The sequence below is a fragment of the Plecotus auritus genome, assembly GCF_963455305.1.
Source record: "Plecotus auritus genome assembly, chromosome: 4".
NCBI lineage: Eukaryota > Metazoa > Chordata > Mammalia > Chiroptera > Vespertilionidae > Plecotus > Plecotus auritus.
The window spans coordinates 182,140,908-182,155,067 of NC_137775.1; the positions used below are offsets into that span (position 1 = coordinate 182,140,908).

General features: G+C 44.8%; 1 protein-coding gene across 2 annotated transcripts in view; it reads right to left on the reverse strand.

Annotated features, from left to right (window-relative positions):
- Positions 1-12,190, reverse strand: part of JAZF1 (JAZF zinc finger 1) — a 309,481-nt gene extending 297,291 nt beyond the window's left edge. The window contains exon 1 of one of the 2 annotated variants that reach the window (XM_080666509.1): positions 11,872-12,190. In XM_080666509.1, coding sequence (XP_080522635.1) covers positions 11,872-11,986 — 115 coding nt within the window. In that variant the 5' untranslated portion in view covers positions 11,987-12,190. The remainder of the gene's footprint in view (positions 1-11,871) is intronic. The other variant, XM_080666510.1, reaches the window with a different exon arrangement.
- Positions 12,191-14,160: the final 1,970 nt, after the last annotated feature.

Here is a 14,160-nt window from a genome sequence, read left to right on the forward strand (position 1 = left end):
GTGTGGCCCCTGGAAGTGATGAAGTGAAGCCAGCCTATGAAAGGGGGTTTCCAGTGCAGGCTGAACATTGAGACACATTCATTTCAATCACACATTGCCAACCACTGGGCTGAGTTGGTGCCAAAATCCAGATGTCTAGTGTTGGAAACACCCTATCAAAAGATCGACTGGGTAAAGATCTACAACCTGAACTATCTACAGGTTCCTTGGGGCCTCGGAAACACCTTGCCTGTCTTCTCTCCCAAGGAAAGAAGAGAGACTTAGAAAAGTTAACCTGGGATTTCTGAAGTGAAGGCTTTCAGTAATATTTACTTCGCTTGAGTTTATAAAGGAACTTTAAAAACCTCATTTCCTTCATTTGATGTTTGATACCTAAGGAAGCCTGGGCATAATTTATGCTTATTACCATAGTGCTCAGTTTACTTAACAGTGAGCTGTACAAATATGTCCCCAAAATTCCCCTGCTTTTGCCATTACTTACATAATTACACCATGTACTGAGAATCAGGCAGCCAAATTAGCATTAGAAAGACTCCCACTGAATGAGACAGGTAAGGAAAAGGGTGCTTCAATTCCAAGCCCAGATGTGCGGCACCATCAGGGTCTGGTGATGGAGTCATGTGACCTAAAGTGTGCTCTCTTTGTGAATGCCACCAGGGAAGTGTCTGGCAGGGAAGGCTCTAAACACGTGCCAAAAGCAACCAGGGTTTTGGCTCTTAATTCCCAATGTTTATAGTTGGGTCCACTGGCCAAACACATTTAAAAAATAATGTACATGAACATAATGCCATAATTTTAATTTTGAAAATCTAAGTAAAAGAGAATTTTTAAGTGTGTACTAGGATGGTGTTAGGTATTATGTTTGTCAGGAAACCCCAACTCCCTGATAGGTATCACTGAAAGAGAGAAACCTGGTTAGCACCATTAGACAGTTCAGTAATTACAACCATGTTAGAACTGTCAAATGATTTTTTTCAGTGCTGGTACTGTGATGATGGAATGCTCATGCACCCTCCCATCCTACGTAAGCATTTTCTTCAAAAGTCTGGAAACAGTTCTGTTTCTACCAGAAGGCAGTCATCAAGTATCTCCCCAGCCAGCCAATTGCTCCCTTTGGAAATCAGCCTTTCAGTGTGTAAGACGCATCGGTACCCAAGAGCCTTCTATTAAAATGCAAGTATCCTATAGATGGGACTTCAGGCCAGGTTCCTGGTCTGTCTTGGTTTATGTCTGTGTCAAATGGGTCTAATACTGCCTCTTAAGCGAAGAATATAAAGCAACTAGCCCATGCCTTCCTGGTAGGCCCTTCTAGGAAGGCACGGCTAGTGACAATTTTATACTAAAAGGGGATTATCAGAAATATCCCAGTTTGAAAAGCTTGGAATTAAGATTCAATAATCCAGGTCTGTTTAGCCTTAGAGTCCAATCCCTTCTCCCCACTCCAATCCCTTGCCTCGTGACCCACAGGTTGAGAACCGCTAGCAGGGTCGCCTAAGACAATCGGAAAACACAGATATTTACATTACGATTCATAACAGTAGCAAAATGACAGTTATGAAGTAGCAACGAAAATAATGTTACGGTTGGGGGTCACCACAACATGAGGAACTGTATTAAAGGGCCGCGGCATTAGGAAGGTTGAGAACCACTGCTTTATACAAAAAACCCCTGGCAAAGAGGCTTGAGGAAACAAGATATACTTTGCCCTAGCACTGTTTAAGCCCTGGAAATGTTCTAGGCAACCAAATATTGTAGGTAAAGCAAGAAATTACTCAACCAAGCTTCATATATCCTTAACCTAAAAAATAACTAACCAAGTTCAATTCCCAAGTATAAAGATAAAGACATGGATTTCCTTTTCAAATCTCTTTTTAAAAGTCTTCAAATTCCCTTAATATTAACTACCCTAGACTAATTGCATAACTGGTATTGTGTGTATGCCATGAACATATACGTACAGACACATATGTATGTCATTCATCATATATGCACACCTCCAGAGAAGATCCATTTCCAAGACATGTGTCTCAGTCCCCAAAGTTACCCTCTCAACTTACTCTTTTCACAGCCCTAGAAGCACTTCTCGGTTTTTATTTTCATTTCATTTCTGAAAACACGTCTTGAAGAAGAGGCTAGGAAGAGGACAAGGCCCAACCCTGCAGGAAGGGGCTGTGTTTCTGGGGGCGGCAAAGTGACAAGCAGTGACCACAAAGTCTGGTGGGGGCAATCCTGGCAGAGGTGGGCAGGTGCTGCAGGGCAGCGGGAAGGGCCAATTGTAATGATGCTGTCTTAGCAGGTAAAAGAGGCTTACTGTCCTGAAGGAAAATATTTCTGCTTTACATACAGTCTTACCAAAATGAACATTCTAGTTCATATTTCACTAGATAAGGTATTTAACAAATATGGCAGCATTCTTAACTCCCAATTGGACGAACTTCCAGGATGGGGTAGTTTACTTTATAGTTTTTCAGTGAGGGTGCATTAAATACTGAATGAAATTGTTCAGAACAGTCTCTGCACAGAGTGCAGACTCCCTGTGGGTACCAAGAAATGGACCCAGGTTCTGTAAGGCCTGCAGCTTTAGACCCTCTTTATGGGAAAAAAAAAAAAAAAAAAAAAAGCAAGGTTACAAATACAAAATGCTTACGAAAGTGATTATTTGTCACAACAAAGGACAAAATTTTAAAAGCTGTCATCACCAAAACATCACAAATTCAAATCCAGAAAACAACCCAGCATGTGAATTAATTAACCATCTCACACACCACCCTAAATGCTTCTTTTGAGCTGCACACTCTTTGATTTCTTCTTACATGACAATGATTTATATTAATATTTTCTATGAGATGCAAAGATAATGAGTCTTTCCTCAAGTGTGGGTGATTGAAATCTGTATTTAATTATTGATAATTCAGAAAAGTTACTTTCAGACTCACAGTTCTTTATTGGTGATGCTATAACATTTTTAGGATGGTTGTCAAATTTGTAAATACTTCTATTAATTTTCTTTCATATATGAGCCATGAGAACTCAGGGCACTACAAACTTTCTTGTGCATTGACTAACTTTAAATATTCTTTGTGTTGATGACACTCAATCAGTTTATTGTCAGTAATTATACACCCCCCCAACACACACACACACACTCAAATCAAATGAGCAAGAAATTTAAACACAGCATTTTGAAATGGTGCATTTGCTCTGACTGTTGTGGCTCAGTTGGTTGGACGTTGTCCCGTGCACCAAAAGGTTGCTGTTTCAATTGTGGGTCAAGGCACGTGCCCAGGCTTCGGGTCTGATCCCCAGTAGGGGGCATGCAGAAGGCAGCTGATCTATGTTCCGCTCTCACGTGGATGTTTCTTTTTCTCTCTCCCTTCCTCTCTCTCTAAAAATCAATAAAAATATTTTTAAATGGTGCATTTATCAATATATATTTGCATTATTGAGTATATTCCTAACAGAAGGAACGTCCATATTAACTACACTTAGATAAGACTTAATCCTCTACTTACAATTCTACACATCTAAAAAGTACAATTTTACAGACTAGCTTCTGGCTCCATACGTTCAAACCGATCCCTATTGGCAGATGTCAACAGTCCTCGTTCATGCTGCAGTGCTACCTCTGCCCCTGCCCCTGCCCATGGGTGTGAGGACCCCAGGTGAGTTGGCACAGCAGATGGTGTTTCTGGGAAGTGATTCCCATTAGGGTGGCTAGGAATAACCTACATAGACACAGAGATTACTGTGAGCTGTCTAAATACATCCCACTAAACCCAAACTACAGGTGTTCCCCAATTCACTTCCCCTCAGCTCTGTCTCAAAAATACTCTCAGCTACGATGTCACTGACCCCAAGGAGAAATGTTACAGAGGGAACACCAGAGTAGAAAGGAAAGCATTAATCAACTGATATTAATCTTACTTTTTCAAGTTTGACAAGTTATGATCCCATGAACACAGTGCTGTGCACACTAATAGGGCTCCTTCAGTGCATGGAAAGGGCTGGGTGGCCCCTAGCAATGTATTAAAAAATGGTGAAACATATATTGTACAAGTGAGGGACCCTGGGGTTTGAGCTTCATTAGCTTCATAATAAATTTGCCTCTATGGTTCCTATTATTAATCATCATTTATCTCAGTCTATACATGTCTAATCTCTCCAAATAAATTCCAATTCCTTGGAGACAGGAAGTACTGTCTTAAATATTAGCATATAGGAAATACTAAAAAGTGTGTATGGTAGTTATCACTATCCATACTGATCTTGACAGAGACAGAGAATGTACGTATAATAGAAATATAAGTTTGTATTATATATACATACATACACACATGTATATTTGCGTACACATATACATGTGATATATACATACATGTAAGTACATATATTATTTACTAACGTATCAGAGTTTTACTTACATATATACATATCTAAAGGAATATATACTAGTATTTATGTATAAACATATGTACATTTATCTATGCATTATGTATATACATCAATTCTACATATAATACCAATAAAACAGTGAGTCTTTCCAGGCTGATAACATGGTGTCCAGATCTTGTCCCTACAAGGTCTATCTCAGGAGAAGGTCACTCTTATAGCCTAGCAGACAGTGAACAGGGCTACCTTTGGGAAGCCAGTGTGGGAGGCGAGGCCAGGGCCGCTCTGGCCATGAGAAAACCATCAATGCCGGTGCCGGACAGAGAGTCTGCAGTTAGTGACTCAAGAAGAGTCACTGACTCCTGCCAACATGGAGACAGAGCCATTGGGAAGACTCCATCCTTAAAGAGCACATCCATCAGTCTGGTCTCTGCTTGCAGCTGGCCTTTAAAAAAAATAGGTGAAAACTAATGCAACATTTGAGGGCTTACTGAAAGCAGAAAATATATATTTTTAAACTTTAGATTTAGCCTATTAAATGAAAGGCATTTTTAAAAACAAATATACTGACATTTGCCATCTCTGATTTTCAGATTCTAAATAAACATTTGTTATTTAACACATTAGCCAGTCAATATGAAACAAATCGACTATCCCATCATGAAATAAAATGTATTATCTGCAATCCAGCAAGTATTTCTTCCATGGTGCCTGTGACAGGTCTGCACTGTCCAGATCTGTCAGGGGTAAGGATGGGGCAGGGAGAGAAATACAAAGGTATGTCAAGTATAGTTCTGTCTTCAAAGCCAAAGCTGGATAAAGGATTTATGTATTTTTTATTGATTTCAGAGAGGAAGGGAGAGGGAGAGAGACAGAAATATTAATGATGAGAGAAAATCATCGATTGGTTGCCTCCTACTGGGGATCGAGCTCACAACCTGGGCATGTGTCCTTACTGGGAATTGAACCGTGACCTCCTGGTTCGTAGGTTGATGTTCAACCACTGAGCAACACCGGCCAGTCAAAGGGTGGATTTTTAAGGGGGTCAATAGCATTGTGTCCTTTTGGACCACAGTCTAGAATACAAGGCCTCTGGCTTCCAAACAGTCCTAGGAAAGCCCCTCTCATCAGATGTCACAGCCTGCTCCAGCCTTGAGGCTTCTTCACTGCCATCAACAGGAAGAATCCGGTTTTCTGAATACAGCTGCCAGTTTGCATTTCCAGAATTGTCAAGATGGGAAGTGTCTCCAACATATACTATATGTACTCTACAGGAAGCCATTTTCCAGAGAATACGGAAGGCTTTTGTCAACCCAGTCTGTTGCAGGCAGCAGGATTTTCTGTCTGTATATTTCATCACACATCAGAAGACACATACACCAAAGGAAAATAATCAGAAGCTGCTTATGAAACTTACGAGACAGGATGTTCACCAGCAATGTTTCATACATGGTGAGCTGAGTGTGTACAGGTGAGATGTGGGCAAAAGGAAAAATTACTGAAGATGGTGTTTTGGAGAATGTCATGCAGTTTTAGATTTGGGTCCCTTCCCCCTAATGTATATGTGGTGTGCACAAGTGTGTGCATACGGGCACACACACACACACACACACACACACACACACACACACACACACTTAAAACTTCCCTGGCTCTGTACCTGCAACCTTCTTGTGAACCACGGGCGGAAGTAAGAGGGCATCTTGCCGCCAAGCCACAGGGTGCAGGCAGAGAGCAGGGCAGACAGTGACAAGCCTTTCATTCATTCATTTTTTCATTCACTCATTCCTTCTCCCCACAGGAAATGACCTCCTGGGACAGTGCTCAGAGGCCCAAGGCACAGTGCTTCTTTTCAGTCCTGATTTTTTTCAAATAAACACAGGCCACAAGAAAGGCCATGTTGGAAGCCACTGGCCTTGACACCACTTTCCAGTCCGCACCGGCAAAAGCCGCTGCCAGCATCTGAAGTACCTCTGGCCACACAGAAGAGAAAGTGGCCAGAGGCTGCAACCCCAATGCTGGACTGTCGAAGCGTCTCCTGTATAGTACACTATTCTCAGTCTTTCTTGGGAAGAGCCGGATGAGTTCACATAGTTGTAAAATGTCCCAAGCAGTATCACAAGTAGGTGGACACACCCACATTCTGTTAACCTCTAATGTAGACATGCACAGAAGGAGTCCAAACATACTTATTTAGTAATATACAAAATGGCAAAAAATTGGGTATTGGTAATTTAATATTGCAGATGAGAACTTTGCACTTATTAGCTCACTTCTCATCAGCCCTCCATGGGTTAGGTGCTGTTCTCATCCGCATTATACAGAGAAGGAAACGGAGGCACAGTGTATTTAAGCCATTTGCCCACAGTCAAACAGCTGACAAGTGGCAGAGATGTGTATTCAAATCCATACAAGCTGGGTTCACTATGCTGCCTCTTAGATGATCCTCAAGAGTTGTTACTTTCTGAAGGAGGAAACACAGTTCCATTGTGTCTGGAAGGGGGTTAGGGATGGTACCATTCCTTACCTATTTGACAATATGACAGGCATAGCTCTGCGTACCTATCTGAAATTCAAATTCCAGCTCACACTTACCAGCCATGGAAATGTAGGCAAGCTATATAAGCTTTCTGTGCCTCAGTTTGCTCACCTAAAAAGCAGAGATGATAAGGGCCTAGTCCACATTGTACACCCACCTATTTAGTATATCATGATGCCTCTCAGAGAAGATGATGCAAATGTTCACTAAACTATCCTATCCCTGGAGCCAAATTCTACACTATTGATAGTAACTACCTTATTTTGTTTTCCAGAGACTTTTATCTTGATTAATTACATGGTTTATAAATCTACCCTATGAAATGAAGCAGCATGGATTTATTACCTGAGATTTGGAGATGAAGAAACTAACGGGTAGAAACCTGCTGACATTCAGGGTCAAGCACCGCCAAGTCATAGCTACTGTAAGCCACTATTAGTCAATAATACTCCATCTCCTATTGAGGCCTCTACAGGAAAACCAGAGTCAACAACAGCAATGCTGAGGCTCCTAACAGCTGGGCCAAGTTTAAATGACCTGCTAGTTTAGTCCCATCACAGGAGTAACTGAACTGGGCCAGATTCTGTGTTTCAGTTTAAAGGGTGTGTCCTGCCCCAGGGCCTTTGCACTCTCTGTTCCCTCTGCCTGGAACTCGATGTTCCCTGTATGTCCTCATAGCTAACTCCCTCATTTCTGTCAAGCTTTTTGCTCACCTATGAGCTTCTCAGTGAGGCCTATCCCGGCCAATCAATTAAACATTCCAACACCTCCACCTCCTAATCCATCTCAGCCCGTTCTAATCTTTCCCTTTTCCATACCACCTTCCAACATATTATATAATTTACTTCTTATGCTGATAGCTTGTTGTCTATCTTCCACCACCAGAACATAAATTCCCCAAAGGCTGGGATCTTTGTTCACCGAAAAATACCCAATGGCTAGAACTGTGCCTGGTACAAAACAGGTGCTCGATATATATTATTACACAAGTAAATTCAAAATGCACAGGCACTTTTACAAATGTACCAAATAATCACATCTGGTAAGAATGATTGACTAGTTGTCTCTCTGAGACCAAAAGACAAAGATTTCAAAGCACTGGGATGCATGGATGGAGAAGCAGGCATTTCATGGGTCTGTGACGTGACCTTCAGTGCTAAATTTAGTGCTCTTGCTGTTTCTGTGATTCCTAGTTACCAATTTAACTTCACCTATCTAGGATATGCATGTCAAGAATGTTTTTGGTGTTTTTTTTTTTTTTACAAACTCAAGTATCTACTCACAGGTAAGAAGCAAACACATCCTGATCAGCTTTTCCTTCTTCAGGAAACAGCCAGGCTGTGGATAAATTGACAGCGAGGCTGATGCAGAAACACTGCTCAGTGACAGGGCTATGGGATTTCTAGGCAATTTAAATTGGGGGAGGGTTTCACTGGGCTACTCGGGATGCACACAGAGATAGGTGCTCCCGTACTAGACAGTGATGACACACAAAGGAGAAAACAGGAACACAGGTGCAGCACCCTTCCAAGAGGAAGGAAGAGAGCTAAGACAGAGGCTGGTGAAAAATCACACTTCCCTTGGCTCTACAGCCCCAGGTCCTTGTTCCTTGTGGGTACAGGGAAATAATGTAAAACAAGAGCTAAGTGTACATGTGTAAGATAGAAGAGACTGCTACACTCAACTTAATGCACGTAATCTGTACTAAACAATACAGTTATAATGAAAACTATGGGCCTTGTACACTCAAGGCCTTGAAAAATCTGTCAAGCAAGACACGTGCCATAGTCCCATACCCTTCATTTCATTGCTGCTTAAGGATTTTGACTAGTGGTTAAAAGGTAATAATTCAGAAAGGTCTCCAAGATGGAAATGCCACCTAACCATATCTCTAATCCTCTTATGATTGCTAAATAGCAAGCTCCTTGAAAAAAAATTAAAGATAATATTAACGTATATCTCTTAGCCTTTTCACGCATCTTTCTAATGTGGCCACTGGACAACATGGACATGAAATCAGTAAGTCAATCATTAAAAACAATCATCTAACTTGTCTCTAAAAATTTAGACTGAACCACAAGCAATAAATACCAGTTAACAATAGATCTTCCACTAAATACTTTGTCTGATATATTTTTACTCATGTCTCTTCAACAAAAGCATAGTTATTTGACACTGCCTATAAACAAGGATTTTTAAATTACTGAATCAGGTTATTTTTATTCTTTCTTTCTGCATATGGAGCTGGTGTTTGAAAGTAAGGGGCCTCTCCTCAGTGGACCGATACAATAATTTAAGCGAGTCTCTTCACCCTGGGGATTTTTACTGTTTGTTCATTTTAACATTTACTTTTCAATAAAGTTTGCCAATTTCAAACTTCCAAAGTATAGTAATTGTTAGCCTTGCTACACAGTTCTCCTAAATCATAGCTATTGTTATAAAGTTAATTTTTCAATATTTTCACTAAGAGAAAAACACTGGCCTTTTGAAAATGGTCATTACTTAAAAGCTGAGTTTAAGAAAATTTATGGAACCCTTAACCCTCTTAAAAATGTTTGCACAATCGTAAAGACAGTTTCTGCAAACTTAAAAAGCTCTTGTGGTTCATCAACCATTAGTTTCAAATCATCTACAAATGTGTTACAGTTAATCCTTCTTGAGGATTAACTGTAACACATTTTAATAAACTTATACTTTCTTTTACCAGCTAATCTAGTATGCAGGCAATGTGGAAAAGTTATTTTAAATTAACTAGTTGAACCTGAAATAACTGTTAGCCAGAGTGAATGAGCTATGCAATGACAACCTTCCCGAGATGAGAAAACACTATTTACTTACTTATATAACATATATTTATTTACTTTACTTATTTACAGTTATTCCTTTCTATTTATTATTGAAGGCAAGGAAAGGAACTTGAACTAACAAATTTCTATTGGAACTGTGCATTACGGGTGTTTTAGTATTATTTTAAACTACACATCATGAAAAATCTGATTTATTCTTTAAGCAACTCCAGTTATGATTATTCAATCATGAAATGAATCAGCAAACTTGGTAACTCCATTAAACGGCTTTTAAGACAACCAAAACTTGCCTAGCTCTTCAGTCATACCTTTATCAGAGGAGATGGCAGAAGCTATTAAATGGATGTCTAAAGCTAGGTATGTTTCATAAACCTGGTCAATTACTCATCAGGATTATCTTTTGAATGGCATTCTGTAGACATTTTGAATGACCTTTTTTTTTTTTTAAACCATTCATCCCATTCTAAACAAGCATTCTATGCTTCACAAGCACCCACTATGTGCTAATAGAAAGCATTACTCTAAGTCAGTGGTCGGCAAACTCATTAGTCAATAGAGCCAAATATCAACAGTACAACCATTGAAATTTCTTTTGAGAGCCAACATTTTTTAAACTTAAACTATATAGGTAGGTACATTGTTATTAACTTAATTAGGGTACTCCTAAACTGGCCTTTGCTAAAAACTCAAGGTGCCAAAGAGCCGCATGTGGCTCGCGAGCCGCACTTTGCCAACCATTGCTCTAAGTGAAGGAGCTTAAATCGGCCTTATGTTATTCGTGCATAAGTACACAGCAGTCCTGATTTATTCTCTCAACTTTGTAGAAACGTGAGCGGCATCCACGTGGCTGAATCCATACCATTCATTTGGGAATGACTTTCTGTGGCAATTAACAGGATCTTTGGATTAGGCAGCCCTGTTGGGGCATCACCTTCACCTTCCAGCCTACAACAGGACAACTCGTGGGCGCTGGCCACACCTTCCGCAGGTGGCTGGATCGCCTGAGCCAGATGAACCCACCCATCATCACCCCTCCCTGGAGCTCCGGATCGAAGTGTGCAAATGTGTGCAAGGACTTCTTCAGATTAAAGGACTTGTTGAAAGGCCCTGGGGCCCTGAGCAGGACCGGAAAGCGGCCGCCCGCGAGGCGCCCCCTCCCCGGCGGTCCCCGCGGCCCCCACGCCCGGGGCGCCGCGCAGGCCGCCGCCGCTTATCCCGGGCACGGCGGACGCACCTCGGGCCTAGGTGCATTTGAAAGGCAAATCGCAGAGCCCGGGAGCATTTAAATGCCCGGCCGCGGGCCCGGGGGACAGCTCTGCAGCAGACGCAGCCGCAGGGCCTCCGGGGCGGCCCGGCCCCGGGGCGCTGGGCGCGGCCCGCGGGTGCACTCGGGACCTCAGCCCGCAGCGCCCCGGCGTCCGCTCCAGGCCGGGCAGGGCGGGCGCCCAGGTCCCAGCGCTGCGTCCCCGGCTCCTCCAGCGGCGGCCGCCGGCTCGGCCCCCTCCCGTCGCACCACACCTAGCAACCGGCGCTGACAGGACGCAGTGGCGGCGGCGGCGGGAGGAGGAAGCGGAATGGCTGCCGCGGTGGAGCCACCCCCACCCCCCGCTCCCACCTCCCCGCGCTGCAGCCGCCGCAGAGCCCTGACAGCTCGAGCCCGGGCGGAAGCGGCGGACGCCCGCCCCCTGGCCCCCCGGCGCCCCAGGCCGCTCAGACCACCGGGCCAACTAACTCCGCGCCCCTGCCCAGCCCTGCGCCGCCCGCCCACCGGCCCCGCTGCCGCCGCCGCCGCCGCCGCCGCCGCATCCCCCGGCGCCCGCCCTCCTCCCGCTGCCCCCGCCGCGGCGCACCCCCTCGCCCACCACTCCGCAGCCGGCGCGTACGCCCCTCGGAATCCCCCAGCTTGCCTGCCCGCCCGCGGCACCTCGGGGCGCCCTCCCCCGCCCCCACCCTGCTCCCCGCCCCCAGGCACCTCGCGCCTCCGTATCCCGCCACCCCCACGCCCCGGGCTCGCACGCACCGTCCCCGCCCGCCGCCGCCAGCCTCCCTCCTGGCCACCCCTGGCCATCCTGGGGTTCTCTGCTGGGCAGGAGTTTCCTGGCACCGGGCACCCCCGCCCACCCCCGGGCCATTTACCGATGTGGTTGTCCTCGATGTGCTCGATGAGGTCGGCCAGGGTGGGGAAGTGGAGTCCGCAGCTCCCGAAGCGGCAGGTATTGGAGAAGAAGGAGGCTGCGGCGATGCCTGTCATGGTGCTACATGGAGAGCCCCCCTGGTGTCGACTCTGCGAGCGCCGGACGGGCGGGCGGAGGGAGGGAGGGAGGGCGGCAGGGTGGGGTGAAGAGAGGAGGGGCTGGGAGAGGGGGAGAGAGGCGGGGTGAGGGGCGCGGAGAGGACGGGACGGAGGGAGAGGGGGCGAAGCGATGGAAGGAGCGTGAGGAGAGACTGGAAGGCTGAGGGGAGGCGGTGGTGGCGGCGGCGGCGGGAGCGGCGGCGGCGGGCGCGGCGGGGGAGGGGGGTGAGGCCACCGCCGCTGGGAGGAGGGATCAGGGCGCGCGGCAACAGCTGTGCGGCCCCAACCTCTGCTCCTGCACCAAGGCCTCACCTGGGAGCGCCTGCCATCAACTTTTATCTCACGGGCCTGCTCTTCGCAGTTGGTAATACGTGCAATCTGTTTGGAGCCTCCTTGGCTATGTATATTGCACTCTTAGTATATACTACTACACATCTAGTAATTACACATGCATCCAGCCATGGGAACTCGGGGAGTTACCCAGGCCCCTCTCCTGGACATTTGCTTGCACCTGGCCACCTGTCTAGGTGTGACACTGACATTCACAGGGGACCCAGGAAAGGTAATTGTGTGCACCTTACTATCTAAACCTTCTTAAAAAAAAAAAAAAAGTCCCTATTCTCTGGAGGTTTGTACTAACTAACTGATTTTAATGAAATTTCCCACTAGGCCAGAAGAAAATCTTAGCTTTATTTAAATTTCAAAGTAGAGTGCTTGATTGCCAAGTGCATTTATTAGCCTGTGTTTTACATATGTACCACGTTTGTTATATACCCTGCTGCTTTGGGGAAAACAAAAACTACAATGATTTTATTCCTTCCCAGATTACAGACTCCCACTGCCCTACCTCAGATCTGGGAATTAACCCATCTGTCTCCCTGGGAGCAAACTGTCAGGAGAAATGACAGTGCATTGGTTAAGGCTAGAAGGTCAAGGGACATATTAACTCTTCATCTAAAAGAGAAGGGAGTCCCCAATCAATCAAGGTGGCACTGTCCTGTAAGCATTCCAACCAGAATGTTGACCACTTAAGCATTGAAGTTGAATTTGCTAGCTCCCCCAAGCATTTTCCCAAGAATCAATTACCTCAATGTCCCCACCCCCACCCCAATTTCACGCATATTTTTGCCCGTTAAGTGTGTGTTCCTCTATAGCATTTTTCTAAGTGCCTAAGGAATATTACATTATGAAGAGCTTATGATCCAATAGTGCCTTTTTAAATTAATGCAGGTATATCAAAATTAGCATTTTTTCCTTTGGACAAATTTCACTTACCCTCTGGTGCAGATATTTAGAGAAATAGTATTTCGCTCTCCATAAACTATACTCATCTATAGTGTTTCAATAATAGGATTGTTAAGGCTTTTCATTTGTGTATTTAGAGTAAAAGCACAGCAAAGTTGTGCAGCTACAGTCGTTGGGCGTGATGAATTCCCTCACCCATGACATTTTCTCTTCTTTCTCATTTCTTCTGTTTCTCAGCTCACAAGGTAACAAAGTTATGCTGAGATGAGAGTTGGGTTGGGTGAGGCTAGGGCAGTTGTGTTGTTGAAGTTCAGTTTGGTGCCAAGAATGGTTTCCTGGGCCCACTTGGGGGTGGGGGCAGGGCCCCAGTGGGACTGATAATCAGCCAAGGACCCGGTTGGCAGGAGACTGGAACTAGGGCCAAACAAGGGTCTAAAGAGCAGGAGTGAGAATTCTAGATCTTGAATTAGAATTCTGGCAGCTGTGCAGTGCATTCACTTGCCCAGTCTGGGAAGGCCTTCAGCTAAGAGCAGGTAGAATATATGGCAGACACACACCAAACCAAAACAGGACAGGGAAAGAAAATGCAAAGGCTTCAGCCATACAGGTAGGTGCCCGAACAGCTTCCCCCTAGAGATGTGTCAGGCACCCCCACCATGCGTGCTTCAGAGCTCTGAAGAAGTAGCAGCTCTGTCCTCTGGAGGAAAAACTCAATGGGGAATTAACTCCAGAGAAAGTGTGGAGGGGAACAGAGGTAGTTCAAGAGAGGGAGCTCAGAGATGGAAAACGCAAGAAATGTATAGGTGAAAGATGAACGAAGCAAGGAGACTGGGTTTCACAAACGGGTAAGTTTCCACTAATGGCTATCAGTTTCAGTATTCCTAAAA